General features: G+C 46.0%; 2 protein-coding genes across 2 annotated transcripts; both read right to left on the bottom strand.

The window, feature by feature from the left end:
- Positions 1-1,393: 1,393 nt before the first annotated feature.
- Positions 1,394-7,456, bottom strand: LOC117670065 (methanethiol oxidase-like). The gene is made up of 11 exons (XM_087881171.1): positions 7,363-7,456; positions 6,728-6,840; positions 5,506-5,691; positions 4,755-4,875; positions 4,366-4,548; positions 3,858-4,036; positions 3,450-3,528; positions 2,910-3,031; positions 2,598-2,690; positions 1,995-2,113; positions 1,394-1,725 (listed from the first exon to the last, which is right to left on the bottom strand). Exons 1-11 carry the CDS (start codon positions 7,454-7,456, stop codon positions 1,563-1,565), a joined length of 1,452 nt encoding a protein of 483 aa, XP_087737297.1. The 3' UTR covers positions 1,394-1,562.
- Positions 7,457-12,318: 4,862 nt separating this feature from the next.
- LOC117670147 (methanethiol oxidase-like) lies at positions 12,319-21,953 on the bottom strand. The gene is made up of 12 exons (XM_034425094.3): positions 20,618-21,953; positions 18,509-18,589; positions 17,672-17,784; positions 16,075-16,260; positions 15,727-15,847; positions 15,308-15,490; positions 14,937-15,115; positions 14,383-14,461; positions 14,033-14,154; positions 13,450-13,542; positions 13,126-13,244; positions 12,319-12,969 (listed from the first exon to the last, which is right to left on the bottom strand). Exons 1-12 carry the CDS (start codon positions 20,724-20,726, stop codon positions 12,807-12,809), a joined length of 1,548 nt encoding a protein of 515 aa, XP_034280985.2. The 5' UTR covers positions 20,727-21,953; the 3' UTR covers positions 12,319-12,806.
- Between the last annotated feature and the right edge of the window lie 2,223 nt (positions 21,954-24,176).

Raw genomic sequence — 24,176 nt, forward strand, 5'->3', positions numbered from 1 at the left:
GACTTAGACTGTTCAGTTTGATTCAGGTTCTGTGGAGGAAGTCCAAACAGGCAACGGTGGTTGGGTGTGATATTTTTTAATACAAAAGGCAGTCTCACACATTTCAAAGTCCCATCGCTTTATCAGATAAAGGCTTGTTAAGCTACTGAAAGTGAAAACAAATGAGCTTCCTATTAAGGGTTCAGAGGGAAATTACTGCTTATTTTGCTTTCTTTTGTCTCAGTAGATTAGTGCTAGAGATTTCAGAATTTAAAATGAAAGTGTGAACACTGCTAGGAACATTCCGGTTTCAGACCTGTCAGACTCACACTTTGTATGAGAAACAGTCCTCTCTCCTCTTTTTCCATTCGTGCTATGAGTGAAGGTGTGATCACTGATGACTGATACTGGGGGATATTTCTTTTGGATGCAGGGATTCTTAAAATCCAGGGATAGGACTGCCATACAGCAAGATGATGACTGCTTAGGCACAGTCTTCATGTGACCTTTTGTGTCCAAACAGGACATGCCCCAACCGGAGGGAACCACACACACAGGCAAGAAAGTAGTAGTATCTCAAGGAAAAAGCCATTCTAACAACTGCCTTTCTTGGTGTCCACATTGATTCATTACATTCTAGACTCTAGAGCCTTCTGTGAGAGGATGAAATAGAGTTGTTTTTATATTTTGTAAAATGCGACAATTAGTGTTATGAAACTTGAAGATCAATGGATTCCAATAATTTTTTCTTTCCAGGTGTTTGAAGGGTTCATTCCTTGGCAGTGTGTTTGGAATTAAGTTTTAATTGGCATAATTTTTCTCGTGATGGTGTTTTTCATAGGTGTCATCCTATCTCACTACATTATAATTATAATTGTAGATCTTTTAGTCAACACTAAGTGAATATAAAGGCAGGAAAGGCCCTACTACATTAAGAGTTGCTCTTTTGCTCAGTCAAATTATCTCATGGAAGAAGAAAAAGTACTGCCTCATAGAGCCATAAATTTAATCTAATTAGTGGTTGTCACAGCCCTGAGACCTCCTCATGGGGATAGAAGTGATCCACATTCCATCTTCTGCTGAGGAGAATTTACCACAGGAAAGAGGAGGAAGAGTGATTATGGAGGAGGAGGAGGAAAAAGAAAAGGAAAAGATGGAGGAAAAGGAGTCGATGGAGGAGGAGGGAAAAGAAAAGGAGAAGATGATGGAGGAGGAAGAGGAGGAAAAAGCAAAAACGATGGAAGAAGAGAAGGGGGCAACACTTTCCCGCCAAATCTCGGAACTCCCCGCTTCAGGCACGCGCCAACCAGGCAACCCCGCCCCTGCCGCTAGTGGTGTAGCGCAATTCCTCTTTAAACCCCGGAAAGAAGGCATTGGTCTTAAGAGGCTTTTAAAATACATGAATAAGAAAATCTTTTATTGCAATAACAACTTTAATTTCTCTGTTTGCATCCTCTTCAAACATGGAAATCTGTGCAGTGGGATTAAACTACAAGTCAACATTCTGGTTTTGGGTTGCTCCACAGCCCACTTCCTGCCCCCTAAATGCTAGCCTAGCAAGAGGGTGAACTCAGAGGAGCATCTCAGGTCCAGATGTCTGAAGTACAGTCTCCTCCCGGGTAACGCATTTCATATGCACGAGCGGGACCCCACGACTCCTTCCCGAAATCCACCAGGAAGTCTGGATTCACACAGAGACCCCCGTTCTCCGTGTCCACATCAATCTGGAGCATGACTGACCCTTCCCTGTAAAGGAAAAAGAATTCAAGGGTAGAAAAGGAGGGTCTTTTGCTTCCTTATTTGGGCCTCCATAAAACTAGAAAAGCTGGTTAGGGAATTGTAAAAATGGGAAAACTATGCAATTCCAGTATAAATGAAGAGGCAATGGCCAAGTAATAAAAAGTAGGCATATGATTAATTTGGTATGTAATACAAGAAGGAAGAAAATGAGGAGAAACCCCCACCTTCCTCGTAAATTTGGTCTGAAGTTCTTTGCAAGTTGAGAGACTTCATACCTGAACATTTCTGGATAAAATTGCTCATCCCACTGTGTATAGAGACCATTGGTAACATAAAGCCTTTTTCCATCCAAGCTCAGCTGGAGCATTTGGGGTCCCCCATAGACTCTCCTTCCCTAAGGTGAAAAAAGGAAGGAGTGGTCAAATATAGGGGGTCCAAGGAGGCTTATATATATAGCTCCTTAGTCTAATCTGCTGCAGGAGAGTTCTTTCTGGCATTTCAAGAAGTCCTATACAAAAGAAGCCACGCTGCCTGTTGAGAATGATTCCTTGAAAGGTTTCCTACAGGTGTCTCAAAACTGGGATCTTGGTGTAATGGAAAGTGTGGATGGCCTTTGGGAAAGGAGAAGGAGAGAGGCTACCTAGGAAACAATCAGATGAGAAGAAGGAATCTCCAGTGTCTTAACAATTAGAGGAAGAAACTTAGGAAGAATCATAACTAATGGAGCAATCAGTTAAAAGTGACAGCAAGAAGTTTCCATTCTCAGAGTTGCAAGATTCTCTTAATGTAGCCTTACAATAAAATAGACTAAGTTCATCTATTTGTGTGGCTTGCCTAGTTTCCCTGGAAAGGCTGATGCTCAGAAAACAGAGGCTCACCTGGATCACAAGGCGATCTGGTTGGCAGTCCAGCTCTTCATCATTAATCACAGTCACCACCCCACCTTTGTAGATGCTGCCTCCCAGAAACACCTGCAGGACCCAAAGGAAGGGTCAGTTCAGGCCGAAGGACAGTCTCCCCTTTCCCAAGCTGCAATCGTCCTCTGCTCAGACTGTGGTATTTGGATGTGGATCCCCTCTGAACATGAGTGTCCTACTAGCACATGCCAGTAAATGAGGCCTGGATTAGCTTTCTGCTTAACCCAACATCCTGGTTCCAACTGCAAAACCTTTGACTGGGAAGGAGCTTACCTGGCCCGTTAGCCGAGGGCAGTGGGGGTCAGTGATGTCATACTGTCGGACATCGCCGTGAAGCCAGTTGCTCATGTACAGGAAACGGTCATCCAGCGAAATAACTAAGTAAGCATTGAATGCTGGAGGAGAAATAAGGTCAGAAAGAAGGTAGGATTGCTTGATTCCTTGGCGTGCAACTTTTTCAAGAATTGGTGTTTCCCCCAAAGCTGCAGATGAAAAGACTTTCAGCCATGAAAAGACTTAGCCTATTCTCCAAAGATGCTAAAAATCCTTAACATGAGAGTGCAAACGGAGGGTGGAGCCCCCTTTTTATGTTCCACTCCAACATAGCTAATTCTCCGTCAATTTCAATGGTATTTTTAATGTTTTACACCATTATTTTATCATGTTGTAAAGCCGTGCAAAATCGCATGACAGCGAGATGGGCAGCATATAAATTTAATAAATAACTAAAAGTCAAATAAGAACTCCTGGACGAACAAAGCTGGGGGCTTGAGACACAAGCATGAGGACAAAAGCCCTCTGTACTTTACGCACCTGGCATTTCAGGAAAGTACCACCCGGTCACGGTCTTTTTTGGAATCTCTATCACCTTCTCCGTGGTCCATGTCCCGTCCTGCGAGAGACACCGTGTTGGTTGGGACATGCAACGCTTTTGACCACAAAGTCAGTGGGGAAAACTGGATTTGCTTAATGACCATGTAGCTCATTTAATGACCGTGGCAAAAAGGTCATAAATCAGATGGGGCTCACTTAACAAGGGCATTGCTTAGCGACAGAAGTTCCGCTTCCAATTTTGGGCATACCTTGAGGACTACCTGTACTTTGTTCTCCTTTTAGCAGTGCATTTTACCCGTTCCTTTTATTCTCAGCTGAAGCCTCGGGTGCCAGTTGTTTCCAAAGGAAAGATAGGGGGAAGGAGAAAGAAATTATACTTCGATTCACCTCCTTCTTGAAAATATGATGCACAGAGCCCTCAAAGAAACAGTTCACGAAGCCATGTGGGGCGTCTGGGTTGTGCAGGAAGCGGATCCCCAGGGGGACTGAATCCTCCCCCAGGTCAATGGATTGGACGAGGCAGTGGGTAGTCCAGTCCCACACATTCAGGCAGCGGCCAAAGGCCCCTACGGAGAAAAGGAGAGGAATCATCTTAGCTTGCTCTTTTGAGTAGAAATGCCTCCTGCCAGTGGGTACTCAGGAGGCTGTGGACAGTTTCCTTAGAAAGGTACTGGGCTTGCTCGTGTTGGAGACCTCCAAGCAGAAGGTGAGATGCCACCTCCTGGGGAAGGGCTAGCTGTGGATGGACAAGAGGGTTGAACTAGATGGCCACCAACACTACCTCAGTGACATCCTTCTTCAAAGAATCTTGGGTCCGTCCCTAGGTTGGAGCGCAGCCCCCGTGGGTTTTGAATTCCAATGGGTCATAAGATCATACAGTGCTCTAGGAACTCACCTTTCTGCAGATTTTCTGGGATGAATGCATCCACGCAGAATTTGGGGGCTCCTAATTCAGTGCTGATTAAGACATTATGCCTTGGTTTGTACGAGAAGTCATATCCTAGTGGAGCCGCATCCCCAGGGCGGTTCCAGGTGCCCTTCACTTCCCATGTTTCCGTATCCACAAGAATAAATGAGCCTGCAGTTTGGGGTGGGTGGGGCAAAGGCAAATTAATTCAAATAGCAGATGTGGGTGACTCTTAGGAAGGGTTGGCTGAAAAATGTTTGCTCCAGCACAAATTTCAGCTTTTGGAGTTTCCCTCCCAGCATTTTCCAAGTCACACCTGCTCTTACAAGTACTTCAATCCGAACCCCCTTTTTGGAAAACAGACTGTCCAGCACTACCTTTTCCATTGCCAAATAGGTCCCCTAGGGAGCTGATCATGACTTCTCCATTGCCCAGATATCGTGGAGTGAGTAGTGAAGCCACTTCAGTTTTACAGAAGACCTCTCTGGGCTCAATCACCTGTCAAGGTTGGGGAGAGGAAGAAAAAAAATAAAAACTTGCACTGCAGTTCTGTTTTTTTTCTCTTTATAACTCTTCAGATTGCTTTGATCTAAAAACTCCAGAGCCCATCTGCCGTCAGTGAAACATGGGGGTTGTTGATAGGAATGTGACAGGGGAAAATTAGTGGGACAGCTCTTTTATTATCGGGTTGTTTGTCAGGATTTCTTTCTATACTGCAATAAACTGCAGGTGTGGGAATGGTAAACTGGGTTCTATTCTATACTGTAGATATTCATCTTGCAAAAGTGGGGTCTTGCTTATTAATTTATTTCCCTTTTCTGTTTAAAATCAACATGAGCTCCTCTCTTTGATTTTATTCCCTTCATTTTATGCATAATAATTCTGCTCAGCGATTTTGCAGGGAGACGTGAGAATCACAGAAATCAGGTGTATGCATTTTTTTTTGTTCAGTGTCTGTGGAAATGGATTTTAGCTTGGGTCACTTATAAAAAGGTCGGACAAAACTAAGGCAAGGTCAAGGGATCAATACTGGTTATAATCAGAGGTTTAAAGTCCCTTGCACTCTTTCACAGAGTCCTTTGCAGTCCATTTCCCTGGCTTGCACCCTAAGAAGATGGGCGGGCCTACCTTGAACAGGCAGGGAGCTTGGGGGTCAGTCCCGGTGTCCACAACATAAATCCGCGAAGAATTGAAAGGCGGAAGGACCAGCCGGTTGCGTTTCTTGGTGGTGTCTCCAAAGGTGTTGCTGCAAGCGTTCCAGCCCATGAAGTGAAGCTCATCATTAATGTACGGCATTTGCAGCCGGTGAATAACCTGGTTGGGAAAGATTGGAGAGGCAGAGATTAAACGTTCATTGTTTAAGTTGTTGGCTCGGATTAGATTTTTCCATCTGTTTCCCAAAAGTTTGTAATTTGCGTATCTTTGGATGAAAAACACCGTTTGCAGAATAGAATTTTGTTAGTAGAAAGCTCTACTTCTGCTTGATATTTCTCTCTCTGGGCAAAATGAGAATATATCTGCTGAACTCCACATTGGCGACAGGAAGGGCATCCGGTCAGTAAACATTCAGCTCCATTCAGTTGACCAGACTCCACTCAAGGGATTATGGGATCGTTAAAAGAAGATGATGAAAGGTCTACTTCTGCTTGGTGGAAGATTGCGTTGGTTGTGGCTTGTTACTGACAGAATACAGGTTTCTCTCCCAACGGGCAAGCAGGACAGTGACAAGATGGGCATCCCTAAGAAACTCACAGGCGTTTTCTTCCCTTCCCAGTCTTTCATGCACCCTCTGCGCAAAAGTGCTCCACTATTCCAACCCTGGAGCTGAAGTCCTCACAGGTGTGAATGCAAGAGCCGGCATCTGAGCATCACCTGCTTACTTTATGGATTGTGAGCAGGCTCAGTGCATTATAGCATAGGAGTCTGTGGTAACAGCTAATGATCCTTTAGGCTTCCCTCGGCTCTCATAGTTCCAGCCTCAGCTGCACCTAGTGAAGGTGTCTGTGCATAGGTGTAACTGACCGTGACTCTGCTGACACAAAAATGTGAAAATGGCAGATCTGCCTGAGGATACCCATTAGACACCGAGGAACAGAATGACTAGGAACACGCTGGAAGCTGCTGAGCTTTGTTGGTCTTAGAACAAAGGATTCCCCGTAATTTGATTAAAGTAAATTGTTCCCAGGTTTCCAAGTGTTTTGGAAACTGAGAATGTGGCTGAACATGTTGGTATAAATTTTCCTTGACTTACGACCGCAATGGGAATGCAAGATACTAAAGAGAGGCCCAAGGAAAGGGAAACAAAACAAGCGTTCGCAACATTGCCCCAAAGAACCGAATATCCTCGTACTTGGCAATAAGTGGGAGATTTGGGATCCACATCCACCGTGGCGAGAAAATCGGGCATTTGGGTCCCTGTCCTGGTTAAGACGCAGATCACGTACATCAGCTTCTCTTGAGGTCCTAGGGACAACATCCACATTTTAGGCTCCCTGGCCTGAATCTTAAAACAGCTCTGTCTGAGCTACAACTGGTGTTCACCCATGCTCTTAGGGTACTGGATTAACCCTTGCTGTGGACTGAGTCACTGGTCCAGGGAATCCGATACCAGATCAGTAGTCCCACGCCAAATGGCTCAACTGATTTGCTCAACACAGCACAACGAGGCAGATTAATATGAGGTGTGAGCCCACCCCTCACCTCTGCAGCTGGTAACAACATCCTCTTCCTTGCCCTGCTCTCCACAACGGGAGGATCTCACCCCTTCTTACCTTTCATGGCATCCAAGGGCGTTGGATAGCAACATTCTGGATAGCAACATTCTTCCCCCCCTTTTAAAAAGAAAAACAGAGGGATTTATCTTCTGTGCATCCGGAGATAGAAGGGAGACACGGGTGTTTTATGGAAGGTTGCGAACAGGCAGCATTGACGAAAATGTCAGGTAACTTTTTGTCATCTGACGCAAGAGATGGATTGACTTCCTACCTTTGCTCGGCTTCTTCGGAAGCTCCTTCTTGGCATCTCTTGTTGGTTGTTTGAGCATTTTTTTCTCACTCTTTTGCTCTGCTTCTGCTTGCATATCCGAGGTCCTCCTGCTTTCTTACCGCCGCTTTATATATCCCATGGGAGCTGACTGAGCTTCGCTCCATGTCCTTTGGGGCTGCTATAAAACAGAGGCCCTAATATCTTTGTTTCATCTTTTTCTCATCACTTTTGATTGTATTTTCAGAACAGGTTATCTGAACCCCCACGGCATCTTCCGTATTTAGGTTTGCTGACTCTGAATAACCCGATTTACAGGGAAAAAAGCAGTTCAGTGTATATTGAGCAGTTTGGTGAACCTGTTGGAGACCGAATGCTGTAAGAAACAGAAGCTACAAAATTTGGGGATGGTTATATAATTTGAGAACCGCAGTGGCCCAATAGTTAGAATGCAGTAATGTAGTCTACTTCTGCTAATCACGGGATGCCAGCAGTTCGGCAGTTCGGGTCTCACCGGCTCAAAGTTGACTCCGCCTCCCATCCTTCCGAGGTGGGTAAAACGAAGATCCAGATTGTTGCTTGCATATCTGAGGTCCTCCTGCTTTCTTACAGCCAGTTTATATATCCCATGGGAGCTGACTGAGCTTCGCTCCATGTCCTTTGGGGCTGCTATAAAACAGAGGCCCTAATATCTTTGTTTCATCTTTTTCTCATCACTTTTGATTGTATTTTCAGAACAGGTTATCTGAACCCCCACGGCATCTTCCGGATTTAGGTTTGCTGACTCTGAATAACCAGATTTACAGGGGAAAAAGCAATTCAGTGTATATAGAGCAGTTTGGTGAACCTGTTGGAGACGAATGCCGTAAGAAACAGAAGCTATAAAATTTTGGGATGGTTATATAATTTGAGAACTGTGGTGGCGTAATAGTTACAATGCCATAATGTAATCTACTTCTGCTAATCACGGGATGCCAGCAGTTCAGCAGTTCAGGTCTCACCGGCTCAAGGTTGACTCAGCCTCCCATCCTTCTGAGGTGGGTAAAACGGGGACCCAGATTGTTGGGGACAATAGGCTGACTCAGAATAAACTGCTTAGAGAGGGGCTGTAAAGCACTGTGAAGCAGTATATAAGTCTAAGGGCTATTGCTATTTGAGGGCATTGTGAAAGAAATGGAGGCGTGCCTGCACGTCACCTGCTCCTCAGGGTAAGTCAAAGATTTTTGAGTTGGTTTGCACCAAAGGTGCTTTTTCAAAAGACTAGTGAACTTCCTTTTGTTTTTAAGGACGCTTCGTTTCTCATCCAAGAAGCATTCTCAGTTCTTTCGCAGTCTTGAGAATTTAGAATTGCAACCGTTGCCAACGTCTTCTCCAAATTCCAAGAAAGCTCTGTGCCTCATAATGTGGGTCCAGCAAGCACCGTCAGCTGTGTCCTAATCTAGATAACTTTTATTTTCAGTAGTGGTAACTTCAACTTTCTCCTTGCCTTTTGAAATTATCCCTGTTTCTGCACTGGGAAGACGGGAAGGAGGGAGAATTAAGAGTTCTGCTGTTCTGGCAATCAAACTGGAAAAGTGCCATGTGGACATGAAAAGGAGACAACTTGTGCTCTGCCGTGTGTCTCGGCTGCTTTTCAGGAGCTCAGCGTTTTTCATTTGGTGGGTCTTTGTTGTGGTTTATTAGCTTTCTTCTTGTTAGGATTGTCATCCCTTCTCTGAATTATGCCTGCTAAGCCCTTTGTGATGCTGAGCGCCAGTCAATTGGTGTCCTTTGATGACTCCGCTATTGGAATTTCAGAATTCCATTAACTGAGTCTGAACCTCACTTCTTCCCTCTTTCAATATCTTTCTTTCAGCTCTCCTTCTTAGCTGGAGTTTTACAACTTTTATCCCCCTCCTGCTCTTCATAAAGGTTTTACCCTTCTACCCTCCTGTCCATGACCTTTGTTGGGTTTGATAGAAAACGGAGCTCTACCCACCAACATTCATGGGACTTCGAGGTAGACTCCCAAGTCGGATCCCTCAGCATTCCCACACCAGACAAGGGGGTTAGTCTAAGTGATCTCCAAAGGCCCTTTACCAGCCCTCACATTCTATGGACTGTTCAAAGTTTGATTCAAGTTCTGTGGAGGAAGCCCAACCTTGCAAAAGTTAACCTCGTACATTCCAAAGTTCCGTTGTCGGATCAAATAAAGGCTTGTTAAGCGATTGAAGGTAAAACCAAACCAGTTTCATGTTAAGGGTTTGGACGGAAATTACTGCTTATTTTGCTTTCGTTTGTCTTGCTTATCAACTAAACCACTTAAAATGAAAATGTGAACCCAGAGAGGAGGCCATGGAGCCCTTGGCATTCCGCATTCAACTTGGACAGGTTCACAAACTGCATGAGAAACTGTCCTTCCTCCTCCTTTGCCACCTGCCCTTATATTGTGACTGAAGGTGTGACCTCTGATGGCTCCTGTTGATTGTTGGCTATTAGTTGGAGAAGCTTAAAAGTCCTGGATTAGGGCTGCCCCACAGCCAGATGATGGCTGTGTGCGAGCGCCCCCTTGTGGCAGAACAGGGCTTCCCCACCCATCTGGAGCGAGTCACATGGGAGCAGGCAAGAAAAAAGTAGCACCTCGAGGAAAAAAGCAATTCCAAACTCTGTACTGTTTGCACTATAGCCTTCTCTCTGCAGAGAGCGTTTGTTAAAAAGACTCTTGCTACAATGGGTTAATTTATAAGCCTTCAGGGCAGGAGTGGAAGGCCAGGTGCCTAGATGCCGAAGGAATCAAAACTTCCTGAGCAGGGAGTTGGACTAGAACAGCAGTCACCAACTGGTGGTCTGCAAGAAAATTTTGGTGGTCCGCAGAAAAATTATTTGCATTTTTTGTATTGCACTAAATCAGGGGTCCTCAAACTACGGCCCCTGGGAGATACATGCAATGAACATTTGTGTTGCTGCAGAGAGTCTCCCACTTCGGGGTCTTTTTGTGTGGGTCGGAGGGGGGGCAGAAATTCCGACTCGGGGTCTGCTTCGGCCTCCTGGTGCAGGGCTTTGGGCGAACGCTGGAGGGAAGTGCCATTGATGGCTAAGAGCCGGAGGGCCTTGTTCCAGTGGGACTGCCTCATGGCCTGGAACTGGCTGACCATCTCAGCCTGCTGAGCCTCCAGGCACCGGTACCTGGTCTTGCACTCCTGCAGGTCTTCCCTGTACTTGGAAAGCCTATGTTTGTGGTCCTCAGTGAGGTGCTTCTGCTGAGCCTCCTTTTCGGTCAGATCCAATTTGAACTGAGCTGTTTTGCCAACTCTTTCTCTAACAACCTGATGTCCGAAAGGTTGGTGACCCCTGGACTAGAAGACCTCCAAGGTCCCTTCCAACTCTTATTCTGTTAAAACCTCAATGAGGATTCTTTTGCATCAGGTTAAATGGCCAGAGTTAAACTCCACTTTTGGGGGTCACCTGATGCTCAGGGTCTTTCTATGGGAAACTTAAACTGAGTTTGATTTTGTCTCAATTTCTGCGGTTGAGATGCGTGTCGTTATCAACCACCTCTGAATGCCATGAAGCCTACGTTGAGTGCACTTGAACTGGACTTAAGGGCATTCATTTTCAAAACTGACACAATAGAAATGTAACGTGCAGAAAGAGGCAAAACAGTCTCCAGGTAATTCCTTCCCCGGCTATTAATATCCTTTTGGGGGTCACAAGGATATTAGTTGAAATACGTCAATACAGATTGACGTATTTAATCATTTGTCTTCCTCTTCTTGGCGGGCTGTTTGCATTTGTTCCTTCCCAGCCTTCTGGCAGATACCAAGAACAACCATGGCTCCCATTTAATGCAGAAGAGTTCTTTATAGACTAGGATTGCCAAAAACTGGGTACCCAGGAAAACCAGCAGAGAGCCAGCTTATTCTCTGATCCATTGACTGTGATTAACTGACAGTGCTTCAGATAGCTAGGTGAAAATCCCTCTCCTGCAGCTAACATTAATTATGGCCTAAGTCACAGGTCTCCAAACTTGGCAATTTTAAGACTTGTGGACTTTAACTCCCAGAATTCACGCTGGCTGGGAAATTCTGAGAATTGAAGTCTATAAGTCTTAAAGTTGCCAAACTTGGAAACCCCTGGCCTAGGTTATGGATGGAAAGCCAGTTTGACATAATGGTTAATGGATTAGACAACAGGAAACCATAAATTTTAACCCTGTTTTAGGCACGGAAGCCAGATTGGGTGACTTCGAGCCAGTCCTTCCCTCTAAGCCCCAGGAGGAAGGCAGCGTTGGTCCTTCAGAGGTTTTCAAAATAAATTGCGAGAAAAACACATAGACTTCCCCACAAACCTCAGGAGCCAGGATTGAAGCGAAGGATCACAACAACAACATAATTAAAGATTTCATTTCACCTTGCCAGACTTATGGCGCGTTGTTGAGGATTATGTGGTAAATCAGTCATGAGATGAGAAGGAAACATGGGAGGTGAAGATGGAGATAATTACCTATTGACGGTGCAATGCAAACATTCTTTCCTGATTGACTTGATTAGCACACAGAGCAGGGTAAATATTTTATCTCTGTATTTAACCGTCTTTTATTCAGGTCTGAATGGTTCAGGGTGGCAATTCTCAATTCCCGCAGAAGGTGGTTATAGGGGCTGGAATTCCCGAAGGTGGCTTATGGGTAGGACTGGGTTATAATGGGAGCCCTACTTTTCAGATACCTGGAGGACGTGGAGATTAGCCACAAATATTGAAGGAAGTGATTTCCAGGCATTTGCTGAGTCAAACGCCTTTATACATCTAGTGATAAAGTAACTTAAGAAAGATGATATGAGTATATTTGTGAATTTACACACATAATACTAGCTACGCATTTGCAGGTAGAAGATTTGAACTCAGGTCCTGTTTTGTGGGCCACGGGGAGTGAACCGGTTGGTGCTCTCAGCTTGAAATAAAGGTTATCCGAAAGAGTCAGTATTACCAGAAAAACTTTTAATTACAATGACAATTTTAATTTCTCTGTTTGTGTCTGTCAATAACTGCCGGAAGGCATTTAAAAATCTGTTCCTCACCAATTTGCAAGAGTTGCATCAGAAGACTTGCAAAAATCTGTAGAGACAGGCTAAGCAAAGTGTCTTGAAGGGCATAAACCCCGGATAGAGTTTTGCACCTGGGCAACAGAATCTAAAATTTCCTCTGAATGAAGCCGAGCTTGTAGCACTTGCAGCTAAGCAAGGAGAGAAGAGCGATGAAGAAACCAGGGTGCCCCTTAGCTCCATAGTGCTGACTGAAGGATGAGCGAGCTAGCTTATTTCCTGATTTTTGCACACTGGTTAAGTGAAAAGGTGGAAATCGGTGCAACGGGATTGAGCTACCAACCACCATTCTGGTTTTGCGTTGCTCTCTGCCCCATTTCCTGCCCCCTAAATGCCAGTTTAGCAAGAGGGTGGGCTCGGAGGAAGATCTCAGACCCAGATGTCCGAGGTACAGTCTCCTCCCGGGTAACGCATTTCGTGCGCACGAGCAGGACCCCATGGCTCCTTCCCGAAATCCACCAGGAAGTTTGTGTTCACACAGAGACCCCCATTCTCCGTGTCTACGTCAATCTGGAGCATGACTGACCCTTCCCTGCAAAGGGAGAAGAAAGGAAGGTTATCTGAGCAAGGAAGGCTCAAAAAATAGCTAACGGATTGATCTGGAGGGCGCGAGGAGGAGTAGAGGGAGGGCAACTCCCTTGCCCCCCATTTCCTCTGAGTTTTCTCCACCTGTTAAGAAGCTTCGTACCTCACCAGTTGTGGATAAAATTGCTTGTCCCATGGTGTGTAGAGACTGTTGGTGACATAAAGCCTTTTTCCATCCAAGCTCAGCTGGAGCATTTGGGGTCCTCCATAGACTCTCCTTCCCTAAGGTGAAAAAAAAACACGAGTGGTCAAGAAATGTAGGAGGTCCATAAAGGGCTACATGTGGCTCCTTGGTTTTATTCTGACTCAGGATTTCAAGGAGTCCCACCGAGAAGAAAGAAGCCATGCTGTCCGTTGACAATTATGTCCCACACGTTTCCCGTAAGTGTCTCAAACCCAGAATCCTTCTGAGAAAAGAGAGCCTCACCTGGAGCATGAAGGGATCTGGTTGGCAGTCCAGCTCTTCGTCCTTAATCACAGTCACCACCCCACCTTTGTAGATGTTGCCTCCTACAAATACCTGCAGGACCCAAAGGAAGGATCAGTTCAGGCCAAAAGACAGTCTCCCCTTCCCCAAACGGCAGTTTTTCTCTGCGGTATTTGGAGGTGGGCCCCAATGGAGTGGTGTGGTGGCCTAGAGGTGATGTTCTCGCCTCACAATCAGGAGGCTGTGAGTTCGATCCTAGGTAGAGGCAGGTATTTCTCTCTCTGGGCAAAATGAGAATATATTTGCTTAACAAAACTCCGCATTGGCAACAGGAAGGGCACCCGGTCATGAAACACTCTGTTAGCTCCATACAGTTGCCCAGATTCCACCCCACAAGAGATTATGGGGTCATTAAAAGAAGATGATTTAGAGGTGGACCCCAGAGGGTCTTCTACCATGTGCCAATAAATCGGGCTTTCTGATTAACCCAACATCCTGGTTCTGATGGTAGAAAGAAGAACTTCTGGAAGGATCCTAGGTAAGAAGCCATGATTTCCGGGCCTTTAGGTGGGAGGGAGCTCACCTGGCCCGTCAGCCGAGGGCGGTGGGGGTCGGTGACGTCGTACTGTCGGACATCGCCATGAAGGAAGTTGCTCAGGTAGATGAAGCGATCATCCAGTGAAATGAGGAAGTCCGTGACAAATGCTGAAAAAGAGAAGATGCCCAGAAATAACATCAGGAAGATAATTTGATTACTTTAATATCCTGGCACAGAAAGTTTTTCACGAATCATTATTCTCCAAAATGTGTAGATCTGTCTCAGTTCTCAGGCCATTCTCCCAAGATTCTAAAAATCCTTAATTTGGGGACAGAACTAGAGAGCTGAGCCATGAGCAATGAGGACAAAAGCCCTCCTGAACTTTATTTACTTACATGGCATTTCGGGGAAGTACCACCCAGTAACCTCCTTGTTTGGAATCTGGATGACCTTCTCCGCTGTCCAGGACCCGTCCTGCAAGAGACATGCGAGGCTGGTTGGTTGGGGAGTGCAAAGCTCTCCCGTGTCAACTTAATTTGCACCACCCCTTCGCTTCCTATCCATATCTGCCTCCTAATTTGAAGGATTTGATCTCGGTGGGATTTGAAATATTTGCATAGTTTGCAATTACTGAATTTTATCCTGATTCTGTCGTAATTCTTTCCGATCTCTTCCAGGCAACTGGACCTATCGGTCTGGTCTTCAGCAAAGACTAAACACGGTTTCTCTGCCATAGAAACAAGATGAATTAATAAGGCAGTGCTATGTTCAGCTTCCCGTGTGCAAAGATTTCTGTACCATGATCATGGTACGCTCATTATTATGTTTTGTTTTGTTTTTAATGGTGCATTTTAACAAATATTTTATTTTGAGCTGAAGCCCTGGATACCACTTATTTCAGATGGGAAGATGGGGGGAAAGGAGAAAGAAATTCTGTTTTTTTTTTCACCTCCGTCTTGAAAAAATGGTGTATGGAGCTCTCAAAGGTGCAGCCCACAAAGCCATGCGCGGCATCTGGGTTGTGCAGGAAACGGATCTCCAGTGGGGCAGAATCTTCCCCCACGTCAATGGACTGGACAAGGCATTGGGTGGTCCAGTCCCACACATTCAGACGGCGGCCATAGCGGTCTGCCAAGGAAAGGGGAAAAATCACCTCAACTTCTGGTGAGTAGGAATGCCTACTGCTAGACGAGGGTACTCAGGAGGGTTTTTGCACCATCCTTAGACAGATGGTGGGCTTTCTCATGTTGGAGGCCTCCTCCCCCCATGAATTTTGGATCCTGATAGGGCTTAAGCTGACACAGTATTCTGTCATCTCACCTTTCTTCAGGTCTTCAGGGTTGAACCCATTCACAAAGTATTTGGGGACGCCCCATTCGGTGCTGATTAAGACATTATGCCTGGGTTGGTACCAGAAGTCATATCCTTGCGGAGCCTCGTCACCGGGGCGGTTCCAGGTGCCCTTCACTTCCCATGTTTCCGCATCCACAAGAACAAATCCACCTGTGGGTGGAGAGAATGCAAATTCATTCCGGCACATGTAGGTGGGTCCCAGGAAGGGTTGGCACCACTCAGAGAGGCCTGAGAGATAGCAACGGCCTGAAAGAGAGCCCAGGGCTCAAATTTCGGGTTTCTGGAGTTTGTACGAAACTCCCTCCCAACATCTTCCAAGTCACACCTGCCCTTACAGTACTTCAATCTGGACCCCCATTTTGGAAAACAAATCCACCCAGTGGTACCTTTTCCATTGCCATATAGATCCCCTATGGAGCTGATCATGACTTCTCCACTGCCCAGACAGTGTGAGGTGTGTAATGTAGCTAGGTTGGTTTTACAGAAGACCTCCCTGGGCTCAATCACCTGCCAAGGTTGGGAAAGAGAAGAGAAGACGACATTGGTTAATGTCCATGGAAACGGATTTTGGCTTATATCTCTTACAAAGACAAGACCAGGGAATCATTGGTGGTGGGTAGTATGCTCAGAACTGTAAAGTCCCTTGGGTTATAAACCACTTCGGGGTACTTTGAGAGCCCTCTGCAACCCATTTCCCTGACTTGCACCCTCTCTGGATGTGTGGGTGGGCCTACTTTAAACAGGGAGGGAGCCTGGGGGTCAGTCCCGGTGTCCACCACGTAAATCCGCGAAGTGTTGAGGCAGGGAAGGACCAGCCGGTTGCGTCTCTTGGTGGTGTCTCCGAAGCAGCTGCTGCAAGCGTTCCAGCCGGTGTGATGAAGCTCATCGTCAATGTATGGCATTTGCAGTCGGTGAATAACCTGGTGGGGAAAGTTTGGAGAGGCAGAGATTAAACGTGCATTGTTTTATGTCATCGCCTGGAGTTGGGCTGCTCCATCGCTTTCCAAAGGGTTCGCGATTTGCTGGTCTCTGGACGCGGAACGCTGCTTGCAGAATGGAATTTTGTTAGCAGAAAGGTCTCCTTCTGCTGGGTGGAAAGGGTTGTGGATTGTAGCTGGCAGAATGTAGGTTTCTCCTTCTTCCAGCTGGCAAGCAGAACCTCACCAGCATAGCCCCTTAAAACACATAGCCACTCCACAACAGTGCTCCATTATTCCAACCGTTAGGGACCTGCAGACCCTTTCTTGACCATTGGGTCAAGGAAAAGCTCTCCCCACATGTGTGAGTGTGAGAGAGCCGGCAATTCCAATTTTGTGGATTGTGAGCATTCCCAGTGCATGATAGCATTGGTGTCTGCGGTACCCGCTAATGACCCTCTCTTGCCTTTAGGCTTCCCACGGTTCTCACATGACGGTTCCAGGCACAGCTGCATCCAGTTAGGGTGCCTGTGCCTGTGGGGATCTAGGTATGACTTTTTCACTCGTGAAAAAGGCAGAGCTGCCTCAGGAGTATCAGCAGACAAAACAACAGAATGACTTGAAACGGTCCAGAAACTGAGAGTGGCTGAGCTATGCTGGGCTTAGAACAAAGAACTCCCTTAATTTGATTTAACTTAATTATTCCCAGGTCTTGATGTCATGATTCTAGTAATTAGCAGAAAGTGTTTTAGAAACCAGCAATGTGTCTGAACATGTTGGTATATATTAGTTTTCTTGCAGTTTCATAAAGAGAGTCCTGTTTTAGGCTTGCAACCTGGCTTATAATGCTTAACGTTGCAGTAATGGTTATGCATTCTAAAGTAGTAACAGCCTCTGTTTCAACCAAAATCTAGCTATTCAGGGAAAGAATTTGAGGTGTCGTCTTGAAGTGACTAGGACTTCTGTTCTCCTCATGTTTGCACCTAGCAAGGAGGGCGTAGAGGGTCTTTCTTCAACCTTTAGAGCAGATCTGGGGAATGATGGCTCTTTTATGACTTATGGACTTACAACTCCGAGAATTCCTGAGCCAGCATCATTCCCCACCCCTGCTTTAGAGGATGTTTGCCATCCTTAGCCTTTTTTAAAAAAAGAAGTTGCAGAAGTTCACAAGGAACACTGCTGCACCACAATTTGTTTGTTCTGGATGAGTGTGACGTGAAACCCAGGACCCATTGGCTCGTTCAATAAACTCTGGTTAAAACTAACCACAGTTTAGCCTGATGGGCTTTTATGCAGCCTTACTCCGCTTCCACCCCCAGCCACCAAACATAAGTTGTCTTCAAGAGACGCCCAAGGAAAAGGAAACTGAATAAGCCTTCATAATGTCATCCCAAAGAACTAAGTAATCTCGTACTTTGCAGTAATTGGGAGATTCAGGATCCACATCCACCGTGGCGAGATAATCGGGCTTCTGGGTCCCTGTGCCAGTTAAGATGCAAGGCACATAGATCAGCCTTTCTCGAGGGCCTAAGGGGGGGAAAAAACCCACATTTTAGGATCCTGAGTCTGAATCTTAAAATGGTTCTATCTGAGCTACAAATGGCTAGACTCGCATTTGCCCGGCCTGTTAAACATGGTTACTAGATTAACCCAAGTTATGGGCTGAATCACAACAGAAGGCCTTTCAGTCATCTGCAGTAACACAAAACCCCAAGGTTCATGCTAACCGAGCTGGGCGGGCTATGCAGAAATCACGACCAGATTTTTCCTCACCAGTGAGAGCAATCAACCAGCGGAACAATTGGCCTCCAGAAGTTGTGGGTGCTTTAACACTGGAAGTTTTAAAGAAGTGATTGGACAAGCATTTGTCTGAAATGGGATAAGGTTTACTGCCTGAACAGGGGGTTGGACTAGAAGGCCTCCAAGGTCCCTTCCAACTGTTATTCTGTTATTTGCATCAGGCCAGGTTGAGCACATTGGGCGGTAGGGGCTTCCCAATGGCACTTTGAGATGCTCCCTGGATCTGTGGGGTTGGAGTGCATTGATTGTTGGTCACGGATCCCAATGCCAGGTCAGTCGTCCCTCACCAAAGGGCTCAACATCCATATTGAGCTTGTTCCGCACACCATGGTTCAAAGGAGTGGCTTAATATGAAGGGCAAACCCATCCTTCCTCTCTGTGGGTCTGTCTAGTCCCAACATCAGCTGCCCTGCCCTGCCATCCAGGAGGAGTGCGGATCCATCGAACTTACCATTCATGGCATCTAAGGGTGTTGGATATCCGGGGCCGTGACATCCACATCCTCCTCCTTCTTCTCCTCCTCCTCCTCCTCCTTTAGAAAGAAAGAAAGAATAGTTAGCAACTCGGCATCAGGAGAGAGAAGATCCGTCCGTGCTGGGACCTACCAGAAGAAATCATTTTGGACCCAGTTCTCGATCTAAAGGATCCTCCTACTGCCCCTCGGCAGGGCTCATTTTCCCTGCCGCTGGTATACAGCAAAGACCTCGAGTGGGGAAGAGATATTGCCTGTGGAGCAGTCCGATAAGAGAAGGCATAGCCTCCAGCTGCATCATGGATGGAGTAAGAGTCTCAAAGGGGACCATCTCTAAATTCTCAGACTGTGAAGAAGACGGAGGGAGATTGATACTTTCAGACCTGCAAGATTCTGTCAATGGAGCTTCACAATGAGGTGGGGTCAGCTGATCTGTTGCTGATCTACCTGGTGAGGCAGGTACACCAGCAGAGTCATAGAGCCAGGGGAAGAATCCATGTGAGTTAAGCAGCTCAAGGAGGGCAAAGGGACCAACTCCTCAAAACATTAAATTAAAGGCTCGGTGGAAACAAACCGACAGCTCATTATCTCTTCTGATTTGGCTGTTTCATTCCCCTCATTTATTTTGATGCCGTGTTGAGCTTGTGATCTAATTCATTGCTCATCCCTGCCTGTGAATTAATTGTTCTGCTGTGGCAACTCATATCTCTGATTGCCCGATACTCCTCCTCGTCTGATGATGATGCTGTGGCAACACACACACACACACACACACACACACACACACACACACACACACACACACACTGCCTGGATGCTAAAAGGAAGAAGCCGGATGGCCTTGGCATCCAGTGACTAACTTTTGATACGGCTGGCAATTCCATTAATCAGCTCCTCTGATGCAAGGAGGTGATTGTCTCTTCCTTCATTCCACACTCCCTCCTTTCGGTCCCTAATTAATTAATAGCAGGAAAATAACCCGCCAATTTTCCTATTAGTCTTCATTAGATATGTTTCTAGGACAGGATATAAGACACACCAAGGAATTATTTGACAGGAAGCTGTCAAATAATTTGCCTCACGACTATCGACAAAAATAAATTCCAGAAAGGTGGACACCGATCCCCATTGGACCCACATCACGCTCCCCATGGAAGTCATAAACCAGTTTGGCCCTCATTAGCTTGAAACACATTCATCATTGGGAATTTGCTTCCCTCCTTCCTGATGAGAAAACATTTTAAACAGATCTGTAACTCAGAAATAACAAAGGCTGCGTTTTTCCTTCTCCCTCCCGGTCAGTTTTCCTTGCGTGCCATCCTAGGCTTAAGATCATCTCTTGTTTGGTAGTATGTAAGCCATTAGCTTGTCCGAATATTGATTTCTGGAAGCTTCTTTGACTGTGATGAAAACATGCGAAACAGGAAAATAGAAGCTTAGTTTCATTGCAAATTAAGGCAGGAAGCGGAGGGCGGTAATGGGAATTTGGAGGAGGCAGGACAGGAGCCCCTTTTTTTCAAGCATTCTCCCCCAAAGTCAAAGTGATCGAGTATTGGCAATAATTGGAGATCGAAGAATTGGGGCTTCATCCCTATTGAAAAGGTTGCTGCCCTGAGCTTATGCAGAATACATTTACAGAAGTTGAGGGTGCTTCAACAGTGGAGATTTTTAAAAAGAGATTGGACAACCATTTGTCTGAAATAATAATATAAGGTCTCCTGCTTGAGCAGGGGGTTGGACTAGAAGACCTCCAAGGTCCCTTCCGACTCTGGTATTCTGTTATTTTATAATCTCAGATCAACTAATGAAAGGAATATCTGTCTTCCAGATGTTTTGGAGGCTCCATCACTGGAAGTTTTTAAGAAGAGATTGGACAATCATCTGTCTGGAATGGTATAAGGTCTGCCTGAGCATGGGGCTAAGCTAAAAGTCCTCCAAGACCCCTTCCAACTCTGTTATTCTGAACATCTGTGGGTTGTAACCCCACCTTTGCAAGGGTGATGTGGGTCTTGTCAGAAAGGCTGTGGACAGGTGGAATTGGGTTAAAAATCGGATGTCCAAAAGGCAAGAGAAGGGATGACTTCCTACCTTTGGTTGGCATCATTGGAAGGTCCTCCTCAGCATCCTTTGTCTGGTGTTCGAACATTTTCCCTCCTCTCTCTCTCTTCTGCTCCGCCTGGACTCGCACACCTGACATTCTCCAGGTTGCTTGCGGGTGATTTATATAACCCGGGAGAGCCACGGCGAGTCTTGCCCCAGAAGGCGTGGTCTCCGGAAGGAACTCAGAGAAAGAAAGAGCTGATTCCTGAAACCCCAGAGGGCCAAACAACCCTCCCTCCCTCCCTCCTTCCCTCCATCTCCCACCAGAGAAGCTCTGCCAGCCGATTCCACACCCCGTGGGGCTGTTCAGAGCCCAAGGCCCCACGACATCTGCTTCGACTTCTTCTCCCAGCCTTTTAATTACTCCTGATCTTATCTGATTTTTATCTGAAGCCCCATCACCTCTTCTGGTTTTCTGGCTTCCCCAAGTTCATTGTGAAAATCCAGATTCAAAGGGTGAATGCAATTCGGGGCGCATTGAGAATGGCAACATGTTAAACCAGTGCAAAAGATACCCCTGCTGAAACATGCTGGGTTGTGCATGCGAGTTCTGACACCCCCATTGTGTCCTTGAATCCAGATGTTCACAAACGTGTTAAATCTGCAGGTGGATTTGGTCTGTGCGGTCCACCCTCAGTTGGAGACAGAAAATTGATTTTGGGCTTTAATTTCTCCACTCCACCTTCCCTTTTACCAGCAACACAACAGCAGAAACCACAACTCCAGTGAAACATCTGTCCAGGCAGATGTGAATGTGTGTTTAATATTTTTCATAAGAGGTTCAGGTGACGCGCACTGAGATTTGAAAGGTTCAATCGAATAGAGAGATTCGGAGAGTTTTCTGAAAGGATTGGAGGCCTTGCCCCTTGGAGTAAAGCAAAGGTTTCTGAATTGCTTTGCGGTTTCGAGAACCTAGAATTGGAGTCGTCAGCAAGTTTCTTTTTTTCCAAGCCCCAGGAAAGCTCAGAATTTGGTTCCAGCAAACATGGTGGGTCAAGCCTCATCCCAGATATTTAATCACCTCCCATCTTATCACTACATTTTGAAATAATACCACTTTACGTTTTCCGTGGATAAGGAGACGAAACTTGCTGTTCTAGAAAGTCAAGTCAGAAAAGCACCGTGAGGGCATGAAACTGAGAAAATTGGAGTTTTGCCTCGTGGCTCAGCTTCTTTTCAGGAGCTCAGCGTTTTCATTCGGTATCTACGTTCGCCACAATTGTGGATTATTAGCTCCATTCTGGCTAGGATCACCTCTGCCTCCGGTCTGTGCTGCTTGGGATTACAGCAATCGATGTTACCCGATTGAGTATCTCTGCGCCAACTAAAATGAAAAAAATATCCTGCAACGTCGAAATTTAAACTAGAGTGGATGCAACCATTTGCATGATAGCCAGTCTTCTGTGTGTGTTGGGATGATGTTTTATTCAGTTCATACGTTAACAAAAGAGCCCACCATCATTAGACTTAGGCTTCAGAATGTAACCCAGTACCTTAACTGTCGTACTAAATTTATCTCCTCAGCTTTCTTTGGAAGCTCTTCTACCACCCGATGTTGACTTTCAGCCGGTGAAGAGATGACCCTCTCTAACCTAAAAATACACTTCGATGGGAAGGAAAGTTTGTCAAAAGAAACTTTCTGGTTTTGATGGCTGGTCACTTGGATTGGAATAACCCAGGGGTGAAATCCAGCAGGTTCTGACAAGTTCTGGAGAACAAGTAGTGGAAATTTTGAGTAGTTCAGAGAACCGGCAAATACCACCTCTGGCTGGCCCCAGAGTGGGGTGGGAATGGAGATTTTGCAGTATCCTTCCCCTGGAGTAGGGTGGGAATGGGGATTTTGCAGTATCCTTCCCCTGCCACGCCCACCAAGCCACGCCCATCAAGTCACACCACGTCCACCAAGCCACACCCACAGAACCAGTAGTAAAAAAAATTGGATTTCACTACTGAAACAATCACAGTTAATTGGAGCACAGCTGGCAAAAGCAGACCAATGTCTCGGCGCAATTCCGATGGATTGAAATTTAGGCTCCTTATCTGTGGGAATGCAGATTTTTTGGACCTTATCTTTGGACCCCAGACCCAGTTTCAAACTGCGTTTGTTAAGCAGATGCTGCCATCCTTTCAGAGAACAAAAGAGGTGGACATCTTGTGCAAAGAGATTGGTAAAATAGGTCCGAGAGAGAAGAGAGAACGATAAAACTAAATTTGGAATATCGCATCCAGTTCTGGTCACCACAATATAAAAGAAAGAGGTTGAGACTGGAAAGAGTGCAGAGAAGGGCAAGAAAAATGATTACGGGGCTGGAGGCTAAAACATACAGAGAACGGTTACAGGAATTGGGTCTGTCTAATAGGAAAAGAAGGACTAGGGGAGACCTGATAGCAGTGTTCCAATATTTGAGGGGCTCCTACAAAGACGAGGGGGTCAAACTATTCTCCAAAGCACCAAAAGGCAAAAGGAAACTAACCAAGGAGAGATGCAACCTAGAAGTAAGGACAACTTTCTTGACAGTGAGAACAATTCATCAGTGGAACGGCTTCTGTCCATCACTGGAGGCTTTCAAGAAGAAACTGGACCATTGTTTATCTGAAATGGTATAGACTCTCCTGCTTGAGCAGGGGGTTGGACTAGAAGACCTCCAAGGTCCCTTCCAATTCTATTATTCTATTCTAAACTTTGTCTTGCTAGTTCAGATCCTTGCTGCCTAACCTTTCCAGCTTGAGATAGGCAATTGATCCTCCAGCCTGCATCTCGTTTGTTGATTCATCTAATCCCTCTGAAAAGCCCAACTCCTCTGGAGTCATGTCAATCACGCATGAATTATGCCTGCTAAGCTCTTCCTGATGCTGAGCGCCAGTCAATTGGTGTTCTTTGATGACTCCGCTCTAGGAATTTCAGAAGTTATTAACTGGGTCTTACCTCCTCCCATCTTCCCTCTTTCAATCTCTTTCGTTCAGCTCTCCCTTCTTAGCCAGAAGTTTCACAACTTTTAAAACTTTCTTGCCTCCTCCTGCTTTCCGTAAGATTTTACCCATCTGCCCTCCCTTCCATTTTTGGGGGATTTGATTCATTCATGAGAACTTCAGGTAGCATCGTCCCGAATCCGGGAGAAAGGCATCTGATCCCCTGCATTTCCACAGCGGACAAGGGGGGTTACTCTTAAGTCAGAGACCACTAAATTCATAATTTTAAATCCTGAGGACCACTAATATGATCTACCTAATGACCGGCTGGGTGGGCGTGGTTAGGTGGTCATGTTACTGGTTGGGCATGGCCAACTCGATGTCACTCATGTCGAGGGATGCCTTGCCGACTTATATTTGTCCCTCCCCTCCCAGCCACTCCTCGCCTGCCCGCCTGGGCTCCTTAGGGCCCCAACAGGAAGCAGTTGTTGGAGCTAAGCAGTCACTATGAGAAAAGTTGGCAAAACAGCTGCCTCCATTCAAATTGGATCTGGCCGAGAAGGAGGCTCAGCAGAAGTACCTCACTGAGGATTACGAGCATAGGCTTTCCAAGCAGAGGGAAGATCTGGCCAGGTAC

The sequence above is a fragment of the Pantherophis guttatus genome, chromosome 18, assembly GCF_059756535.1.
Source record: "Pantherophis guttatus breed Tessera chromosome 18, ASM5975653v1, whole genome shotgun sequence".
Taxonomy (NCBI): Eukaryota; Metazoa; Chordata; class Lepidosauria; order Squamata; family Colubridae; genus Pantherophis; species Pantherophis guttatus.

Bases quoted from the DNA above. Each gene is read 5' to 3' on its own strand.
- LOC117670147 (XM_034425094.3), bottom strand. From the start codon at position 20,726: ATGTCAGGTGTGCGAGTCCAGGCGGAGCAGAAGAGAGAGAGAGGAGGG. The intron at 15,116-15,307 runs GTGAGATGACAG...TTTCCTTGGCAG, and splicing joins CCCTGAAGACCTGAAGAAAG to ACCGCTATGGCCGCCGTCTG. The intron at 14,462-14,936 runs GTGAAAAAAAAA...TGTCTCTTGCAG, and splicing joins ACCATTTTTTCAAGACGGAG to GACGGGTCCTGGACAGCGGA.
- LOC117670065 (XM_087881171.1), bottom strand. From the start codon at position 7,456: ATGCAAGCAGAAGCAGAGCAAAAGAGTGAGAAAAAAATGCTCAAACAA. The intron at 6,841-7,362 runs GTAGGAAGTCAA...TGTTGTCCCTAG, and splicing joins TCCGAAGAAGCCGAGCAAAG to GACCTCAAGAGAAGCTGATG. The intron at 2,114-2,597 runs GTGAGCCTCTGT...TTTTCACCTTAG, and splicing joins CAGATCGCCTTGTGATCCAG to GGAAGGAGAGTCTATGGGGG.